A 22,434-nucleotide genomic window follows, 5' to 3' on the forward strand; every position below is an offset into this window, starting at 1 on the left:
CACAACCCTAACCTTAACCTTAAACTACATTCAAACCATACTAACCCCTAACCTTAACTTCCGTCCTATAACTGCTGAGGCTAGAACTGTTGTCGTAGACCTGTGGTGACGTGTGGTGCTCTGGCTCTGCAGTTGGATATTATTCCTCATACCTGCACACCATTGATTTAACCTTTACCCCCCAAATAACGAGGTAAAGGCAAAACCGTCCCTGTAGCTTGTACTAATGGATGAGAGCAAATTTGTAATCTGAAATTTTCATGAATAACAGAGATATCAAAGTTTCTGACAGAATATCCATCTATGGTGAGTGGTGACCAATGCTGGACAACAGAAAACAATGTCAAAAACTCCATGAAGAATTCTTACGTTACTCGTATTTCATTAACCAAAGGTCAAGTCACTTGGTTGTATTCTCAAAGTGCAAAATATTGTTAAACAATCCACTTCCAGAAAACGCTCTGGTAAATTAAAATGTAGCGTGCTTAAATACAACTAAGTACTGAATTTGAATTGAACACCCGTACCCGTTACCACTCATTCATTGGTCATGAATCCCGCCCAGTAACAGTTCATTCATTGGCTAACACTAAGTTGTATCAATCCAAGTACTTCATGAAAAGGATAATAATTTGCACCTCAGGAAAGTTAAATGTTTTCCATCGAATTAGGAAGAGAGTTTCGAGTGGAATATGAACACATAACATCGCCGCTTGTAATTCAAATCAAGAACTGGGCTATTATAGTACAGGAGGATAAAGGCATTGAAGAAGGCACAGTCAATAACAATGGCAGTCTTAATAAATAAACAAAAGAAAACGAATTCATTTAATATTGCCTCAGAGTTTTTAGGCCGGATGTTTTTCCCTCGTTAGTCCATTTTAACAGCTTTATATATGCAAACCTGTTTTTGTAAAATGTTCTTATTTTTCCTACATCAGCTGAACTTCTACCTGCGTCTCCTTTAAGTATTCTTACTGTCCTGTTGCTGTGACGAGGGGTAGGGTGAGTTATTGGCGCATGCGCATTCTAATTGTTCTTCCCCCTCCCTCTCGCGCCCGGTTGCTTCCCTCCTGTACGTTGAGGCAGCAGCAGTCTTTTCAATTAAGAAAAAAAGACATTATTTGAATCGTTTACCGATGAAGCATGGCAGCTAATTTTGGCAAAATCCAGATTGGTATTTATGTGGAAATAAAACGAAGTGATGGTAAGTGTGCGCCGAGTGATTTTTTTTTTGTTATGATGTGTGTGTGTATTTTTTTTTTGTATCTTTGTTGCTGTGGAGAAACAGGAACCGTTGACGCTGTGAGACGCAGCTGCAGTGGCCCTGGGTGGAGGAGACCGGTGGTATTCCCGTGTGTCACATGTACGAATGTATTGATGTCGTTCTGTCTTGTAGAATTCCTGTGAACATATGATTATTTTCCGTTTTGATTTCGTTTGCATACGGTGCAGTTTTATCAGCTAAACGCCCTCGTTTTCTCCCGGCACGCGAGCCTGACGTCATTGGCTTGGGACAGGCGGCAGTAGAAGCGCTCGCCAAAATATTACTTGTATTTATGAGAATTGACTTAAAGTTAAAAGACAAACTCCGATGGCTTCGATATATGAGAGTTACCCACGCTGTGTATAAATGCAAATTAAGAATTGTAGCAATTAAGATAAATGCGCATGAAACATATTATCGAGCGGATTATGCTAACCTAATGCGAACAAGCGGGCATTCACATGCATGTGCATAGCCATTATGCTGGTACAACCGAAAAGTTTTCCATGTTGTGCATATTGCGCATATCATCTACTGATATGTGACTATATGAAAACATCTTTCTTGTGACAGAGGGTGGGTAACAAAGTATTTATGCAGGGAGAAGGTTGTGGTCGAAAACGGTGGAGCCGGGATTCTAGTGCATGTGCGCCGCAGAGCCGGCTTCTAACGTAACAGTCAACTTATCTCCCTGTTCCTGGCATAAGGGTTCAGATTGGCAAAATGAGGCGCCTGCCTAGGGCGTGAGAGACCCTCTCTTGTGGGAAGATCATCGCGATCGTGACCTGGATTTAATGGCCATTCAACGAACACTGAAGGATTTGCCATACCGTTACGGCTGATCATTGGCAGTTTAATGCGGATTTGGCTGTCTGATTTTAGAAATGAAGTCTACAAATGAAAGCTGGGCTGATAGCAATGCTGCACGTTTTCGAGAGAATGGATTTACAGTTATCTCTTTTGTTGTTGCACTGCTTATGACTCTGGCGGCCAGTGCGTATTTTTTATTTTATAAAATTAGTTTTGGTCTACGTGTGGACCACCTTTACAGCATACCTGACTATCCGTTTCTTGCTTCTTTTCTTTGTAATTGGAAGAGATTTTCCGTTGTAATTAAAATGACTTCAAGAAGCAGTTGAGTCCGTCATACAGTGGGTAGAATTTCACTTAATGCTCTTGAATCTGGTTTTAGTTTATCATTACTGTATATAGAGGCAGATAGAAAGATGGCAAATAAATGTGCATTTTTGATTACCCCCTGACTCTAAACGTAACCTTTGATTTCGAGCAGTTCCATCTAATTGCTTTGTTCAAAATCCCTTGTTACTTCTATTTTATGTTTTAAGTGATGTACTGTAGAAGTTAAATTTATACTGTATACTGGCTGACAATACCATAAGGATCTAGTTCTGTCATTGTACTGGTGAGTTCCAGATTCCCAGTACAGTAGTTAAATGAGCATCAAAAATGATTATTTACTTTCATTATGGTTTTTGCAACCCATCTTTGCCAGCAATATAAATCCAATAACGTTCATTATTTTTGTTTATCTAGCAGGAATAGTGTTTATTGGGGATTAGTCTCTTAACAATATCAGTAATTCTTACATGGCCATTACAGTTCATCGTAGAAGCCCACACATTCATTAACTTTCACAGAATATAAACTTCTGATATGTTTTCAAAATGTAAGATAAATAAGTTACAAAAGTTGTAAAACCTAATGCATTAATTCACTACGTAATGCTTTGTGTTCATTAAGCAATTATTGTTACTTTATTATGCTAAAATAAGTCTTTGCCTGAAACAAATCTGATGCAAATTTACATGTTCGTGGAGATAGACCGGTACCCAGTGAATCCAGGAAATGCTCCAGCCCTTGTGACAGTGAATTGGGAAAAAATTACTTCTGCATGATAAAGCCAATACCTGGTGGAGATCTTGTCAGTGATTTTGTTTTTTATTGTTTACTTTTCACACACTCATTTTTATATCATACCTATTCAAAGCAAAGATAATTGTGTATATTTTTTTTATAATTTATTTACTGGTGCAGCAAATGATTCAAATGTACGTTGTGGATTACAGAGCAGCAGGTTATCCAGGGAGCACCTGAAACAGACCAGAACAAGCTCTATACAGGGTGCCATTCTATGTGCTCACACCCAGAGGACCGATTTATGTTGTTTTTACACTACCACAAGAAATCTAGTCTATACTTTGGAATTCTTGTTTATGAAAAGACTTGGAACCTGTCTGTCAGCTTCTTTATGCTTCTTGGTTAGTTACTGTCTGTGTGAGGAAGCAACATTATGGTTGCAAATTAACCTAACACCTCCATCTACTGAAACTGAATAAAGAAATACTCCACCCAAAAATATTTTATACATGTTGCTTATCCCATTTGGTTTGTGGTGAATGCTAAGAAAAAAAAAATGAATCTCAAGATATCATAGAGATTACAAATTTTCTGATATAGTTAGCATCTATAGAGACTGACATGAGACCACAGCAAGCAGTATGAAAACATACATTGAAAAGATCTCATATTATTTGCATGGCATAATCAAAGTGTCGAGTCATGCGCTCACAGCTGGAAAAACACATGCATTTTTTGCTAAAATGTTGCTAAATAAATACTGCCAGGAAATCGGCATAATGCCTGCAAAGGAAATGCATGCACATGGAAATGAGCTTTTGAATTGAAGACCTGTCTCTTTGTCTCTTCCCCTCATTCATTGTTCAGGAGCACTGTTCTGGATTATGTGACACAACTAATGTGAGGTTTTTTTTCATGGATATTTTGATATTGTTTGCTGTGGTCCAATGGTGGTCTTCATTGAAGTTCATTATATCAAAAAGTTTACTATCTCCATTTTCCAGGAAAGCATGACATTAAAAATTTTTTCTCGATCATCACTACAAACCACATGGGGTGAGTAACATATTAAGAAAAATATATATGTCACTAGCCATGTGCGCCCAACTACGTTGCGCGTGTTAAAGTTGTCTGTGAAGGGCTCCTTGTTTAAATGCGGCTGTCAGTCGCGAACTGGGCCCTTCATCACACAGCATTTTGATTTTTTTTATAAGGGAAACAAAATTACAAAAGAAAACCTTTGGACATTGATTCGATGGGAACGGCCTACTCGGAATCACTGTCCGAATCGTAATTATGTGGTGGTGTAGGAGCATTACTGCTTCTGTCCGTTCACAGTCCGTCTCATTTTCACGACGCTATCGTTTCCTCTCACGATGTCTTCTCAATCTTTCTCCAATCTCGCAGTTTGCATTGTGGCAATCCAAAGAGTAAGGCAATATACATGGAGCAATGGTTATAAAAGGGTGACACATAGGTATCCAGGCTCTTTAAAGCATAAATAGGGATCACTTCACTGACATGTGAGCAAGGCACGGTACAACTGTGAGATGCGCAGCACTCGCCGGCTACAGCGTAACAATAATAATTTCCGGAACGTGCTGTTACGTTGTCATTCATTTTACCCACTGTCTTTCTTTCATTCATATGTTACGTAGGCACATACCTTTTATCTTCGGCAATCTCATTCTCTAACCAGGCCTCAGGAGCTAACCAGCATAACACTGTCCACCACCTCTTTCGTTATTCCGGCACATTGACATTCGTGAGTAACAACAACATACTAAACTGGAAGGTGGTCTATGCATGCGCGTGGAATTCGCGGACAAACAAAGATGAAGATGTAAATGAAGATCTCTTTACAGTAATCCCTTGCTATATCGCGCTTTGACTTTCGCGGTTTCACTCTATCGCGGATTTTAAATGTAAGCATATCTAAATATATATCATGGATTTTTCGCTGGTTCGCTTTCTGGACAATGGGTCTTTTAATTTAGGTTACATGCTTCCTCAGTTTGATTGCCCAGTTGATTTCATACAAGGGATGCTATTGGCGGTTGGCTTAAAAGCTACCCAATCAGAGCATGTATTACATATTAACTAAAACTCCTCAATGCTATAAGATATGCTTCCCGCGTGGCGCTTGTTTGCTTCTCTCTATCTTTCTCACTCTCTCTGCCTGACGGACGGGGTGTGAGCAGAGGGGCTGTTTGCACAGAGGACACGGATGCTCTTCTACAAAATGCCGCTTTATCTCGGTGCTTCTGTATACTTAAAAGCATGTATTGATTTTTTGATTGTTTGCTTTTCTTTGCGAGCGCTCTCTCTGACATTTTCTGCTCCTGACGGGGCTCCTTTAAAGATAAGATATATTTGCTTTCTTTTAATTGTGAGAAAGAACTGTCATCTCTGTCTTGTAATGGAGCACAGTTTAAACGTTTGACTAAAGGGTGTTATTTCATGTCTAGAGGGCTCTAATAATGTTAACAGTGTGGGAGAGTTTATAAGGGCTTAAAATATATAAAAATAACCATACAAACATATGGTTTCCACTTCGTGGATTTTCACCTATCGCGGGGGTTCTGGAACGCAACCCCCGCGATCGAGGAGGGATTACTGTAGTTAGTTTAAAGCACAACAATTTGTTTAGTTTGAATGTCTGTGTTTTGAGGTGTGAGTGGAGTACTACAGTCTTCATTAGAATAAGCCTGGAGGAGATTCTTAATGCAATGCCTATGTTTTAGCTGTCTCTCTACTGCCATCTAGTGCTTCTTCTTCTAATTCATTTGCGGACAAACAAAGATCAAGATCCAAATGAAGATTATATATATATATATATATATATATATACTGTATATATATAATAGAGAGAGAGAGAGAGAGAGATTATTGGGAGGAGCTTTCCTTTAATCCTGTTTTGGAGGTTGCTGGGAACCAGAGCCTATCACAGCACCAAGTTGGTTACCTATTCTGGGTGATCTATTGGTCCATCCAACTGCTGACTCAAAAAGATATTAACAAATGCTAGGCACATTCCCAGTCAACCTGCCACAGATGTCTTTAGGAAGTGGCAGGAAATGGAACTACCTCGCAAAACATGAGCAAAGTGTAGAAGATTTTAAATCCATATGAATTTAATTCATATCCATATAAATCCATCTACACTCTAGTGTGTTCTAATAATCCCAGTCAGTGATTAAGCAGTGCTAACAACTGCATCTCACTTATCTTTTTATGTTCAGCAGTGTAAATATCCATCTATGCATTCTTTTCCTGAACTTGATTATTTCAGGTTAGGGTTTCATTGTTACAAGGCTTATCCCAGCAGCACTTGGCATAAGGCATGACACCTCTGTAAACAGGAAGTCAGTCAATCACAAAGGCACACTCCTGCATTTACTCAGAGGCCCAGTTTAGAGTAGGCTGTCGGCTTAACCTGCACATGTTTGGGATGTATAAGTAAACCAAAGTACCCAGTAGAAAAAGTAAACTCTACACAGATGGTGATCAGGCTGAAATGTGAACTTTGGTCTGCATTGCAGTGATTAAGTATAACTAAACTACTGTGATTGCAGGCCACATATATAAATCAACATTAAAAAAAAAAAATAGATAAACTAATTGTTACATTAAAGGATAAAACTGCATTCATTTACAGTTTGTGTAATTAAGTTAGCTACTTGAGAATTTAGAAAAGTTTCATAATGCTTTTTGTAGTCATTATAAATCATTTGATTAAGTAATATATAGTTTGTGGAGTAGAAAACACTTATTTTGGCCGTCTAGGAAATAATGGACAAAGTTGTTTAATTTCATTAGGTTTTAGATGATCCAATGTGCCTTTAAAAAGCTTGTAACTTTGCTTAACACTATTTTTTTGCATGCAACACTCATGCAGTAATATTTTCAAGCATATACGTTTCCTAAGAGTTTTGGGTAGATTCCTTTATCCATGAGGTTTAACAACCATCCCTTTTTAATCTGTAGAAAGTTGCTTACAGTCATTCAATTTTTTTTATTAATTTCTAATCTGTTGTTGTAAACATGTCAGAAGATGAAAAATTTAATACTGAATATAAAAACTAATTCTCATTATTTTATTTGGTGAAAGAATTATGGTGTTTTTCCAATTTTCAGAGAACCCAAAATCATTTTTTCCACATCTCACTAAAACACTTTTAAAACTTCTATAACAATTCAACCTTGATTTCTAAATGATATAAAACAGTTTATCAATCAAATACCTAATTAAGACACTATTAATGAGGTAATTTTTGGGACTGTTTCTGCATAATAGCCTATGTTCAGGTTATAATGGAGAAAATTAGTCTTTACTGCTCTTGTGTGGTAGGAGGGCCTACCTCCTAGGTTTGCAAGCATGGTTGATTTTTCTCAAAGAAAAATGTAGCTGAGAAATTTATATAAACAATAACAGGAAGAAACTGCATTACTTTTTAATTTTTTTTTTTTTTTTTTTTTTGGTGCAAATGTTCAAGAATACAAGGATGTTTAGTGATAAAGCTTCTACTGCACAAGTGGTTTCTAGTAAAGCGAGCAGAGGAAAAAGATTAGCAGGAGGCAGCACAGAATTTGGGCACTAACAGCAGTATGTTTGTTTATAGAAGTACAGTTGCATGGTGATTTTCAAAAATGTTTTAGAGGCACATTGGATGATATGAGGTTTATAGTGAAAAACTAGATTGGGTACTTAAATTATGGTATGACAACTGAAGAACCATAATAGCAAAAAACTGAATAAAGAAAAATCTGATAAAGGGGAATGGCTGTCCAAACCTTATGTTGATGTGCCATGCTTAGCTGTGTGCTGTCACTTAAGAAACAAAACATTTCTCCATTGTTTGCAAATTATGTGCTGGATTGATTGTAATGTTCCCCAGGAATTACAGTTTCTCTACAGTATCTTGAAGATGAGCATGTTAATGAGTATTATTTGACCTTGATGTGTGTATTTTAGAATTGTCACTTGAGCCATTTGTATTCAGATGCTTCATATAGAAACATTTGTATGTATTTGAATATATTCAAATGTGGATTAAAAATTTTTCGTGCTACATATGAGGAGGAGGATTAGGTTGGAAGCATGCTCTGATTGCAGTGCATTGCCGCACCCACCACACGATGAACCACCTGGATTGAGATCCGAGTGCAGCTATGCAATGGGTGACACCTCAGCATCACGCATATGAGATTGTTAAAATATTATTTATTAAATTTCATGATAAGATTCTTTGGTTCTCAATTCTACTTAAAGTTGCATATTAAATGACTAGAAGTTTGTTTATTTATTTATCCAACACCTCTGCAGAGGTTTGTCGAGCTTTGAGCCAAATTTACATTCTTTGTAGGTGAGAACACAGCCACACCAAAGCCTTAAGCAGTCATATTTCTTAAGCTTTCACTTAAAGATCTTAAAGATGTGTATGTACAGTATACAAAGGATAACAATATGCCTCTTCACATTGCATCTCAGCATTGTTCAGTCTTTCTGTCTGTCTCTGCTTTTTCCTGGATAAGTACAGTTGTATCAACTGTCACTTTCTAAGACTGCTAAGTTTTGCTCTCACTATAGACTCACTGTAGTCCTAGGTTCATTATACTCTGCTTTAAAATTTATAATTCTGTGTCAGTTGCAGACTATTTGCTTTGGTGCTATTTGCTCAGATTTTTTTTTGGCCAGATTAATTTCTTGCCCTTTTTTTTATAAGCCTCTACTATATTAAACAAAAAGCCACACACTTATTACAGTATAATTTATGCTGGGTTACATTTCACACATTTAACAACGGATAGACTAGGTTACAGTGTTTCAGTTTATTCTTGATAAAAGAAGCTGGCAGTGGCATTACTTGTTTGAGCCTCCAGCAGAAGCAACTATGTGTATGTACCGTGGCTGGCAAGTCATGAATGATTGCGTAGGAATGTCTTGCAACTCCAGATTAACCGGCACGTAGAATGTCACCCACAATTGGAAATACGTGTTACCCTGCTTTCCTGTTTATCATGTTGGATTGTAGGCATGGAGAGTCTGAAATGATGTATAAATATGCTTTCAAGAGCTGATGCTAGCAGTACTTTGAAGATGTTTGATAGTTGTCTGTTGCAGTTGGAAGAAGGGAAGCACTGTTCTTTCTCATGGGATAAAACACTATTCACTCACTGCATTGATATCCATAGAAGCTGCCCAAAAACAAATATAAACAAATTTAAAAAATGTACGTATGACATACCATACAAATGTGTTTTGGGAACTACTTAATGTTTTGAAAGTTCAACCATTTTTATTTACTTCATGAAATATGTCACATTTTTGTTTAATAGTTTACAGCAATGAGTCATATAAAAAAATAATAGTGATAATGGAGTGTAATTAAAGATACAAGTGCAGTACGTAACATGCACTTTTTAATAAGACTTTGCAATATCATGCAATTACAGATTGGACTCAAATAGGCTTGTGCTGGCTGAAATAGTTTTCTTAGATAGGAGATTCTAACTCAAGTGATGTTATTTTTTTGTGCTAGTGTTAGTTGTTGTTTGTGAAAGTTCTGCAGTTCACATTTATTAAACATAACATTTTTGAAAGAATTACCTAATGGAGGGCTAATAATCTATGTTCAAGTCTCACACTGAAATTTTTGGCTGCATTCTTACTTGATGGATAGCAGTTGGCTATGCCATTTTACCCATAAATAGAATGAAAGAAATAACTGAGTCACTAAGATCTGCATATAATGCAGTAGTGAAGTTGTTTATAGCTGTGCTCCTTCCCGACACTTACCTGTATGAACTTCAGGCACTGATTTATAGTGTAATGTAAATACTGAGTACAAGAACATTCACTATATGCATATTGTGTCACAGGGCTGCTTGCCTCTTGTGTTAATATCTAGAGTTAAGTTGCTTGTATGCTTTACTTTTATGATCACGAAGATCAGACAGATTACCTGGTACAGTTTTTACAGGCAGAACAGCAAACACAAACCATTATTGAGTGTGACTCTGCAGGTGTTTCACTGTTCTGTTGTCAGGAGCAGTTCTTGAATGAGTAAAAGATGAAAATACAAAAAATATACAAGTTGACATATCCTCTCTTAAGCTAAATCTAAAACAATAAACCAATCTCGGTTGAGAGCAGACCATTCAGTTCGTTTAGCTCAGCTGGTTAGGTAATAGCTGATAGATGATTCTATTCGGAGCTCAAAAGGTTTTAAATCCCTTGGTCTGTTGAACTGAGACATACCCTTTAGTCCCGTGATGCATGTGGCTGCTGTTCTTTGCATAGCATCTAGTGCTGCTCTGTCTTTTTTGTAATACAATGACCAGAACTTCACATAGTAACCTTAATGAAGTCTCACCAGTGTATTATACAGTTTGAGCTCAATATGCAGCAATTAATTTATGACAACTCTGACATAGTTAATAAAAATATTGGTGTCCCTTTATTAGCAGATGGGAAATGCTTCTATGCATCAATTGTAGGATTTTGTGATTAATAATCAGTAAGATGGGCACCCAGGATGACGTCATAATAATTTGGGATTTAAAAAAGGAATTTTAACTTGGTTAATTGTTTATTATTTTTGCCTTCGGCATTATTTACCTTACCTTCTTATGTTGTGGAAGGTGGGTTTCTGGTCTTTAGATTTGCATCAAGGTAACTGAGGCACACTCGTTTTAAGAAACAGAATAATAAAATTTATTGATAAATACAAGTCTTATAGAATTATGATAAATGCGTGTATATATTGACATATAAAGCTAAACGCAGACACACTAGATGGACAAACATAATATATATGGTGGCTGTTTAGTGGTGTTTAGAGTTCTACTTTATCTTGGCACAGATAAATAGTTTTACAATACCTGTTCTTCACAGATGATGTCTGATGTTGTGTGGAGTTTTTGCTTTGTTGTTGCTCTGGATTCAAGTAGAAGTTTCCTCTTGCGTTGGAATGCACTCTTTCTCATGGTTCCGTGATCCTTGTCAGTATAGTGCTGCTGCTTCCTCAGCTTACCTTCTGTTATCTTTTGCTACCTCATAGGGAAAAAGGCATTAGGTGCTAAAGTTCCTTGTTAAAATAATGGCTACTCCTAAGCTGGCAGGTCTCAGTGCTTATCTTGGCAGACTGGATCTCTGCTCTCAGGCTCACAAAGAGAAGAGAGTTTCACCTTTTCAGTTCCTCATGGAGAGGTTGGCTCATAACTTTTAGTTTCAGAGATCAAGATTCAAATGGTTTCAGTCATTTTGGTGAGATTCCCTTCCCTGAGAACATATCCAGGGAGTGATTGTCCAGTGAATATTCTGGAAAGAGGTTCTTCAGGATGGTACATGTGGTTTTAAAGGAAGGTTGATACTTCTTCTGATAAAAGTCACTTCCAGTTACAAAATCTGTGTCTTGTAATAGGTGCACTCTTCTGTCCATGTTAGTTGTCATCCATTTTGCACCTTCTGATTCAAGGGGTCTGCAGAGGGGTCTCTGGAAAGATGTCAGTGGAACTCTGATTTACACCTTTGTTATCAGATGAAGTCCATGCAAATCCAGGTACAAGCTGGAGTTTAGTCACTCAGTTTGGAATGTAAATGGGGGAATTGTGTAGCTGGATGCCTATATATCCTTGTTGAATCTGCTTTTTTAACAAGACGTTTTGTACCTTGAAAGCCTGGCAGAATGGGCAATGTCCACTTTATCCTACACGGTGTTGGAAATCGCATTAGCTAAGGTCCATTTATGACCTGAGTGTTCAAAATCATTGGAGGACCTTACTTTAAATTCCACTGTGAAGACACTGTAAACACTGAACACGCTTGCCTTGTGAGCTCAATAATGATCTGTTAGCACCTTAAGGAAAAAGCATGTCAGAGCCATGCTAGAGGGCAAATTGGGCATAGCATAATGAGTTAACATTGTAGGTTGTAAAATCAAAAAAACATAGTAACAGACTTGTGTTCAGTTTTCAATAGCATATCATTTTTGTACTTGCAACAATAAAACGACACTAAAGCCGTGGTCAACAATTTGATTCCCCAACCCAATACAACCTGAGATATTCATACAGTTTTTAGAAAATAAATACATGCAACTGAATGATCATTTGTATATTCATACTGTAATAAAAACAATAGTATGTAATTAGCATAAGTAGCAAGATTAAAGGTGCACAACAGCAGATGCTTCAGACTTTGCTAGACAAGAATAAGTAGCTAATATTTTATATTTCTCTTACTTTAAACTGGATCACTTTTTTGAAGTATATTGCCCTCCCTTATTAAAACTGAAACAGAGGTAGCTTCAGGACATACTGTAAGTGTCACACTTCAAAAACTACTTTAAATTTCAGAAGTATTTATAGGGACATCTTTAACTTTTCTGTACTTAATGTTTGTTTCAGACCCTAGTTAATCAAATGGATAGAAACAAAACCCCAAATAATTTCCCCTTACTGTTTTATTTGCTATCTGTTTTTTATTGATTGTTTACTGTTGGTATTATACTGCTCTTACTAGGCTGTGAGAGGAATGTAAGAATTTCATTACAAGGTTACATACACAATGAAGGCCAGACAGCCAAAATGCTGTGTCTACTAGCTTCTTTTTCAGTGTGGATACAGCCTTTATTTCTTAAGAATTTCATTGTTAACTTTGCATATTTACCTTTTATTTTCATTATTTATTATTTCTGCATCTGCTAAATTAGAATGATACAAAGTCCCTTTTGTTATCCACATCATAAAACCCTAATATTTTTTCCAGCACATTTCATATGTAATACAGGCATGCATTATTTAAAAGAGGCCATTTTGCACATTTTTAAACCATCTTATCAATTAAAGTATTTATTTGACTATTCAGTCAGTAGTTAAAATACTTGTTGTTTGCACCCATTTCCTTAGCATGTCTTTTGCTTTGCGGAATACTTAACTGTTTTTGTCTTTTTACACACCTAGGCACATTGCTTAGAAAATGTATACCTCTGAATCCTTTTTCAGAAGTTGCTTCTTGTAGAATTGGCATCACATCTTGTATTTATAATTAATGTTGCTTTTGCCTGTTTGCTATACTTCAGTTCTTACATTTTTATAGTTTTTATTTCTAAATTTTTCTTAGTATTTAGAAGAAAGTCGCTTAGAAGATTATTCAGATCTTTGTAAATTATTTTTGCTGCCTTCTCAGTATCCCTCATATTTTGTTGTCATCTGTGAATTTCACAAATTTACTGACTGTGTCTGAATTTCAAAAGTTCGCTTGCTGCATCAGAATATTTTAAAATATATTTTTCAATTTGCTTATGAAGGTGTTTGATTGTACCCTGTGATGGTCAAGTATCTTCTTCTACTTTTAGTGCAATAGAGGTTTCAGTTAAAGAGCAGTTAGCAGTCATGTCCATGTAAGAGGAGCCCTGTGTATGTATGTATGTATGTATGTATGTATGTATGTATGTATGTATGTATGTATGTATGTATGTATGTATGTATGTATGTATGTATGTATGTATGTATGTATGTTAGAATTGATATTGGCAATAAGACAGCATTAGAACATTAGGATAGGAAGTCATATACTGGGTGGGGCAAAGTCAGCCCTTACATTCTTTTAGTATGAGCTTTCTGTTCGTTTTCGGGAGTGGTGGCACTGTTTTTATTTTTTTTTCTGCCAGTAGTTTTCACTTTATCCATTTGCCCATTTTCCAAAAAAAGATATGCAACTAAATACTTATTTCTGATGTCACTTGTGATTGAATTACATTAGTGAATTACGAAACGGAATACATTTTGATCACTCACCACTTGCTGTTTGTTTTTATGTGCAACTGTATGTAAAATTAGATTTTTGATGTTTGGATCTTAACTTCTTTTGCTTTATTTTATACTGTGGAGGCATATTTTAGGTTCTATGTTTTAAAAGTGTTGCTTATTGCCTTCGTGGATTTTTTTTTATATAATTCTTGTAAACTTAAGTCTTGAGAAAGTAGTACATTGACTTCTGAAAATTGGTTTTCTTGCAAATTGTATACTGTAGGCCAGGGGTGTCAAACTCAAATCCTGGAATTGCTGAGTGGTTGCAGGTTTTTGTTCAAACCACTTTAACTACTAGTATGTTACTGCTGTTAACAGAACAAATATCTTTTGCCTATATTTTAATTGACTCACATTTTCAGAGACTGACCCATTAAATGTTTCTTCGTTCATTAACCAGCTGCCTTGACAATCATAGGATGCAAAGTGAGCCAGCAGATGACCAAACTCTGTTCCTGGAGGACCTACATTCTTGCTCTAATTTTTCAATTGGAAGCCAATCCTTGGTTTTAATTAAGCATTAATTGTAGCCTTTTACTGTTCTCATTCTGTCACACCACACATTTCTGAAACTGTTTGATTTTCTTTTTTCTGAGAGAACTATCTAAATATTTTGAGGTCTAGGGAAGGTGTATCTTAAGTTTTCATTTTTATTTTCATTTTTTAAATAAACCGTTAATGCTTTTGGCTCTTAAAAAGCAAATGGACTAAAATTAATCATCAATAATGGTTAAGGGTGATGTGGCTAAAAAACACTGTAGCCATTGTGGCTCTCCAGGACCTTCTGGATGCAGTCTGAAATTCCATTGTTTTGTCATTACAGAAGGTTGCATTGGTTTAGAACTATCAGAAAAAAGTTTATTTGTTCGAGTTTTGAAATTTATTATTGCAGGCTTTTAAGCTCCTTGTAGTGGTAAGCAATCTTTAGTATGTTGTATGAAATTTGATTTTCTTTTATCTTTTGTTATTTGACAGCAGTATTGATAATCGATGACACACGGCAAAAAAGTACAAGTACAGGGCAGTAATGCAGTTCTTCACATGTGTATTGATATATACTGTATATAGTATGGATATGCTTTGTCTGCTAAGCGTCATGTGATCACAACTGAGCTGATGGTTCTTCTTGCGTGTGCATATGTGTCTGTGTGTCTGTCTCTCCTATAGCGCTGGGAGACTGAGATTGCATTGGGACGCTCTTCCGCGTGTCGTCCTGTTGGGTGGAATCCCACAAGCGTTTAGAAACTCACTCACACCAGCCATGATTCTTTTTCAAAGGTAAAGTGCAGGTTAATTTGTTTTATGTATTTTTACTTTATACTTTGTATTAATCATTTTTATATAAATAGTTTTGGGTTGTGGAATGAATCATCTGAGTTTCCATTATTTCTTATGAGGAAATTCACTTTGATATACGAGTGCTTTGGACTGCGAGCACATTTCCGGAACGAATTATGCTCGCAAACCGAGGTTACACTGTATATGTATGTGTATATATATATGTATATGTATATGTATATATATGTATATATATGTATATGTATATGTATATATATGTATATGTATATATATGTATATATATGTGTATGTGTATATATATATATATGTGTATATGTATATATATGTGTATATGTATATATATGTGTATATGTATATATATGTGTATATGTATATATATGTATATATGTATATGTATATATATATATATATGTATATATATATATGTATATATGTATATGTATATATATGTATATGTATATATATATATATGTATATGTATACAGTCATGTGAAAACATTAGGACACCCTTTGAAAGCATGTGGTTTTTTGTAACATTTTTAATAAATGGTTATTTCATCTCCGTTTCAACAATACAGAGAGATTAAAGTAATCCAACTAAACAAAGAAAACTGAAGAAAAGTCTTTTCAAGATCTTCTGTAAATGTCATTCTACAAAAATGCCTATTCTAACTGAGGAAAAGATAGGACACCCTTGCCCCTAATAGCGAGTGTTACCTCCTTTGGCTGAAATAACTGCAGTGAGACGGTTCTTGTAGCCATCTACCAGTCTTCGACATCGGTCTGAGGAAATTTTACCCCACTCCTCAATGCAGAACTTTTTCAGCTGTGAGATGTTTGAGGGTTTCTTGCACGTACAGCCCTTTTCAAGTCACCCACAGCATCTCAATGGGATTCAAATCTGGACTTTGACTTGGCCATTCCAGGACTCTCCATTTCTTCTTTTCAGCCAATCTTTGGTTGATTTACTAGTATGTTTTGGGTCATTGTCATGTTGCATGGTCCAGTTCCGCTTCAGCTTTAATTTTCTAACTGATGGTCTCACATGTTCTTCAAGCACCTTCTGATACACAGTAGAATTCATCGTGGATTCTATGATGGTGAGCTGACCAGGTCCTGCTGCAGCAAAGCAGCCCCAAACCATGACACTTCCACCTCCATGCTTCACAGTTGGTATGAGGTTCTTTTCTTGGAATGCTGTGTTTGGTTTACGCCAAACATGTCCTCTGCTGTTGTGTCCAAATAATTCAATTTTGGACTCATCTGTCCAAAGAACATTATTCCAGAAGTCCTGGTCTTTGTCAACTTTATCTCTGGCAAATGTCAGTCTGGCCTCGATGTTTCTCTTGGAAAGCAAAGGTTTCCTCCTTGCACACCTCCCATGCAAGTTAAACTTGTACAGTCTCTTTCTGATTGTAGAGGCATGTACTTCTACATCAACAGTAGCCAGAGCCTGCTGTAGTTCTCGAGATGACACTTTAGGGTTTTGGAGACCTCTTTTAGCATCTTGCGGTCTGCTCTTGGGGTGAACTTGCTGGGGCGACCAGTCCTGGGCATGTTGGCAGTTGTTTTGAAAGCCCTCCACTTGTAGACTATCTTCCGGACAGTGGAATGGCTGATTTCAAAATCTTTTGAGATCTTTTAAATCCCTTCCCAGACTCATAGGCTGCTACAATCTTTTTTCTGAAGTCCTCTGACAGCTCTTTTGTTCTCACCATGGTGCTCACTCTCACTTCAACAGTCAGGAGCACACCAAACTAAATGTCTGAGGTTTAAATAGGGCAAGCCTCATTCAACATGCAGAGTAACGATCTACTAATTATGTGCACCTGGTGTGATATACCTGTGTGAGATCTGAGCCAATTTAAGAGGGAATACATGTGAGGGTGTCCTATCTTTTCCTCAGTTAGAATAGGCATTTTTGTAGAATGACATTTACAGAAGATCTTGAAAAGACTTTTCTTCAGTTTTCTTTGTTTAGTTGGATTACTTTAATCTCTCTGTATTGTTGAAACGGAGATGAAATAACCATTTATTAAAAATGTTACAAAAAACCACATGCTTTCAAAGGGTGTCCTAATGTTTTCACATGACTGTATATATATGTATGTGTGTATATATATATGTATGTGTGTATATATGTATATGTAAATATATATATATATATGTATATGTAAATATATATATATATGTATATGTATATATATATATGTATATGTATATATGTATGTATATATGTGTATGTATATATGTAGTATATATAATATATATAACCAAAATCCCCGAGCTTCGCAGCGGCGAAGTAATGCTTTTAAATTTTTATTAAGAAGAAAAGTAAACCTTTTTAAACTGAGGGAAAATATACCAATAATTATTTGTTAAGGATCTCTTTGTATACCACGTTGTCAGTTCAGCACTCCGGTTGTAATATGACCAAGCTGTGCGAGCTTACTCTTGAGCATGCAACGTATAGTTGTCTAGGAGAAAAGCAATCTTGCCTCAAATCAGTGGCAACCTTTTGTAGGGTCTGTCCCTGAGACTTATTAATTGTCATTGCAAAGCAGAGCCTTACTGGAAATTGGAGGCATTTGAATTGAAATGGGAGATCAGAGGGTATAACGGGGATGCGAGGAATACAAACTCTCTCTCCTGAGCAACTACCAGTAAGAATAGTTGCCTCAATTAGGTTCTTTTGTAGACACGTGACCTGAAGTCTCGTGCCGTTACAAAGTCTCGGTGGCTGTAAGGTTTTCAGTAACATTATTGGTGTCCCAACCCTCAAAATTAGATTATGCTCAGTAGTGCCTGGAGGATTCAGAGTGTGGAGAAACTCTAGAGACAGAGTGTGTATTAACTTGTGGATTTTTCTGTGAGTATTTGGTGGCAGCGTCACGAAGTTGCTTCCGCAAGACCGCATTAGCAGCGGAGCTCAGCTTGGAGCGAAATGAAGTGACTGAAATGAGGTGAATGTGAGGGGAGATGATGACGTGACTCCCCCACCCGCCTTATCTGTCAGTCTCTCCACAAACACAGTCTCTCGGATCTCAAGTCTCCTTTATATAAATCAGTAAAGGAGAGAGGACTAAACACTAAGGAAAAAGAACGGTAAGACCGCGTGAGGTGCGGAGCTCAGCTTAGAGCGAAATGAAATGAAGTGAATGAAATGAGGTGAATGGGAGGGGAGATGATGACGTGACTCCCCCACCCAACTTAACTGTCAATCCCTCCACAAACACAGTCTCTCGGATTGTGATGTCCACGGCTTTATTTAATGTTAGCTCAGACCCGGCACTTAAAAGTTTCTCTCGCACTTTTGCTGAGTTTGTGCCAAACACTATTCTATCCCTGACAATCTCAACTCTCCTTTATATAAATCAGTAAAGGAGAGAGGACTAAACACTAAGGAAAAAGAACGGTAAGACTGCGTCAGGTGCAGAGCTCAGCTCGGAGCGAAATGAGGTGAATGGAAGGGGAGATGATGACGTGACTCCCCCACCCGCCTTAACTGTCAATCCCCCCACAAGAACAGTCTCTCGGAATTTGCATAAGCACAGTCCTTCACCAGCAATTGTAACTTAGTTACAAAGTGATCAAAACTCTCGTTTATACCCTGCGTCCTCTCATTAAACTTGTATCCCGCGAATATTGCATTTGTCTTGGACATGACAAACGCCAGCGGCAGCCTGTCTATGAACTTAATTTAAACTTTAGGATTACACCGTGCTTTGTTTCCGAAGTAGCTGCACTCATGAATATGCTTGTATGTGTCACTCGCTTCATATTCTTTTGCTACCTTCTCAATTGTGTAATGCGTTTTTTGAACAGGTTTGATTCATTGAAGTGATCACTCGTACTGCTTTCACAGTCAGTTCACGTGAGCCGCTCTCTTGTGTAATCTTGCAATGTCCACGGCTTTATTTAATATTAGCTAAGACCCGGCACTTAAAAGTTTCTTGCTACAGCAATTTTAACTCCGTTACAAAGTGATCCAAAGTCCCGTTTATACTTCGTGTCTTCTCATTAAACTTGTATCTCGCGATTATCGTATTCGTCTTAGGCATGACAAACGGCAGATGGAGCGTGTCTATAAACTTAATTTAAACTTACGGTTTACACCGTACTTTGTTTCCGCTGTAGCTGCACTTATAAATATGCTTGAATGCATCACTCGCTTGATATTCTTTTGCTGCCTTCTCAATTGTGCAATGCGTTTTTTCTTCAGTGCTCTTTGGAGCTCTTCCTTGTTCTCTACGTACTGCGTTCACAGTCAGTTCACATGATTACGTGGGAGGAATGATGATGCGAGACGCAACTCCGCCTCCCATGGCCATCGAGCTGCAGTCTATTACAGTATATGGACGAAAATAGGTTCCAGTTAGGACCATTACGTGTAGAATTTCGAAATGAAACCTCCAAGTTTTGTAAGTTAACTGTAAGGAATGAGCCTGCCAAATTTCAGCCTTCTACCTACACGGGAAGTTGGAGAATTAGTAGTCAGTCAGTCAGTCAGTGAGTCAGTCAGTGAGGGCTTTGCCTTTTATTAGTATAGATAAAAAAAAAAAAAATCTATATATATACCAGCAAAATACTAGCGCTTTGCAGCGGCGAAGTACTGCCTTAAAATTTTTATTAAGAAGAAAATTAAACCTTTTTAAACTGAGGGAAAATATACCAATAATTATTTGTTAAGGATCTCTTTGTATACCACATTGTCAGTACGGCCCTCCGGTTGTAATATGACCAAGCTGTGCGCTGAGCTTACTCTTCAGCATGCAACGTACAGTTGGCCATGTGAACAGTAATCTTGTTTCAAATCTCACAGCTTGGATTATAATCGGTTTGAGTTTCATGGTTTGTTTCAATTACGTCACCTGTGAATCTAAGATGTTTAAGAGGCATTGGCAGTTGTCAAAAGGTGTAAAATATTTGGCCATTTCGGTACACTTGAAAGCGACAACCAAACAAGTCAGCGGCAGCCATCAACTCACATGCAGAACCATAGGTGAAGGGCTTAAGCATTTCACTCTTATAGTGCTCCTGTGTAGTATAATTATCTCCTGTACCGTCGTCAGTCCACACCTTGAACCTGTCCCAGTCATTCAATACATAAGACACAATGTTCCACCGGATATCAAGAGTGAGCCTGACATGGCCGTGCAATATGTAACAAAGAGAATGGAAAAGGCAGCCGCCATCTCCGGGCATGGAAACCTCTCGGTAAGTGACAGTTCTTTGATCGATGGTGATCACCTCGATAGACATGTTAATGGGATTACAGTTGGAACGATAAAGGAAATGGGTACCTGAACAATGTAAAGTAAGTCTAAAATACCTACACAATAACTATAATCATAATAAATGAACAATAAAACAGCGGAGAAGCCGTGGATTAAATAAAAAGGCTGCAGTTATCAGCAGGAAGACGTGAATCCCGTGGCAAAGCAAGGAAGGGAATGTAGAGACCGGAGTGACGGACTGCCTTATATAGGCAGGAAGCTAACAATGTGGGAGGCGTGAGGATGGGGGACCTAACGCCGCCTCACACGTTGACCGAGCTGCAGGCTATGGACGTATATATGTATGTAACTAGGATTTAGTTAGCGTTGGGAACCTGCGTACCAAATTTCTTGAAGATGGGCCCATAAGTAACAAAGACCATTGGAAAGTTCAATATGGCAGCCGACAGTGGCGTCATACAATTGAAATAAGTACGTACATCAGTTTCAGTTAGCGCAGGGAAGCCGCCTACCAAATTTCGTGAAGATGGGGCTATAAATAAGAACTTTCAACATGGCAGGCTTTGTCGACCGTTATGACCCTTATGCGTAGAATTTCGAAATGAAACCTGCCCAACTTTTGTAAGTAAGCTGTAAGGAATAAGCCTGCCAAATTTCAGCCTTCTACCTACATGGGAAGTTGGAGAATTAGTGGTGAGTGAGTCAGTGAGTGAGTCAGTGAGGGCTTTGCCTTTTATTATTCTATATATATACTAGCGGAATACCCGCGCTTGGCAACGGAGAAGTAGTATGTTAAAGAAGTTATGAAAAAGAAAAGGAAAAATTTTAAAAATAACGTAACATGATTGTTAATATAATTGTTTTGTCATTGATATGAGTGTTGTCATATCTATATATATATATATATATATATACACACTGTGTGCACAATTATTAGGCAAGTTATATTTTTGAGGATTAATTTTAATATGGAACAAACACAGTGCTATCAGTCAATCCAAAATGTTAATAAACCTGAAACCTGAATGTTTCACAACGGAAATGTGAGTGTGAACATCATCAGGGGAATACATATGTGCACAAATTATTAGGCAACTATTAGTGTGCAGATTTATTATGCAACTAAAGGAAAGATGAAAATTTTCCCATCTCACTTGTTTATTTTCATCTGTTATAGTGAGAATAATAAACAAACACCTCAAAATTTACAAATAAACATCTCTGACATTTCAAAAAATAAATCAGTCAATCAATGACCAATATAGCCACCCTTCTTTCCAATAACAGTCATAAGCCTTTCCATTCATGGAGTCTGTCAGTTTCTTGATCTGTTGACGATCAGCTTTTTGTGGAGCAGTGACTACAGCCTCCCAGACACTCTTCAGAGAGGTGTATTGTTTTTCTCCCCGTAAATCTAGCGTTTAAGAAGTGCCCACAAGTTCTTGATAGGGTTTAGGTCAGATGAGGAAGGGGGGCCATGTCATTATTCCTTCATCTTTAAGGCCTTTACTGGCTGGCCACGCAGTGGAGAACTTGATGCAAGTGATGGAGCATTGGCCTGCATAAAAATCATGGTCTTTTCCTGTATCACTGTTTGAAGAAAGTGTCTTCAAAAACTGGCAGTAGGTTTGGGAGTTGATTTTGAGTTCATCTTCAATGCAAAAGGTCCAACTAGCTCATCTTTAAAAATACCAGCTCATACCAGTACCCCACCTCCACGTTGGAGTGGAGCTCTGTGCCCATTACTGATCCACAGGTCCATCCATCTGGTCCATCAAGAGTCACTCTCATCTCATCGGTCCATAAAACCTTTGAAAAAAATCTGTCTTCAGATATTTCTTGGCCCAGTTTTGACGTTTCAACTTATGTTTCTTGTTCAGTGGTGGTTGGGTTTCAGCCCTCCTTACCTTGGCCATGTCTTTGAGCACTGAACACCTT

At 37.4% G+C, this 22,434-nt stretch overlaps 1 protein-coding gene across 3 annotated transcripts in view; it reads left to right on the forward strand.

Moving 5' to 3' along the window:
• Positions 1-1,030: 1,030 nt before the first annotated feature.
• The window catches only part of kif2a (kinesin family member 2A), a 146,304-nt gene continuing 124,900 nt past the window's right edge, over positions 1,031-22,434 (forward strand). For 2 of the 3 annotated variants that reach the window (XM_039758702.1, XM_039758703.1), the window contains exon 1: positions 1,031-1,207. In XM_039758702.1, coding sequence (XP_039614636.1) covers positions 1,147-1,207 — 61 coding nt within the window. In that variant the 5' untranslated portion in view covers positions 1,031-1,146. The remainder of the gene's footprint in view (positions 1,208-22,434) is intronic. The other variant, XM_039758704.1, reaches the window with a different exon arrangement.

The sequence above is a fragment of the Polypterus senegalus genome, chromosome 7 (genome assembly GCF_016835505.1).
Source record: "Polypterus senegalus isolate Bchr_013 chromosome 7, ASM1683550v1, whole genome shotgun sequence".
Taxonomy (NCBI): domain Eukaryota; kingdom Metazoa; phylum Chordata; class Cladistia; order Polypteriformes; family Polypteridae; genus Polypterus; species Polypterus senegalus.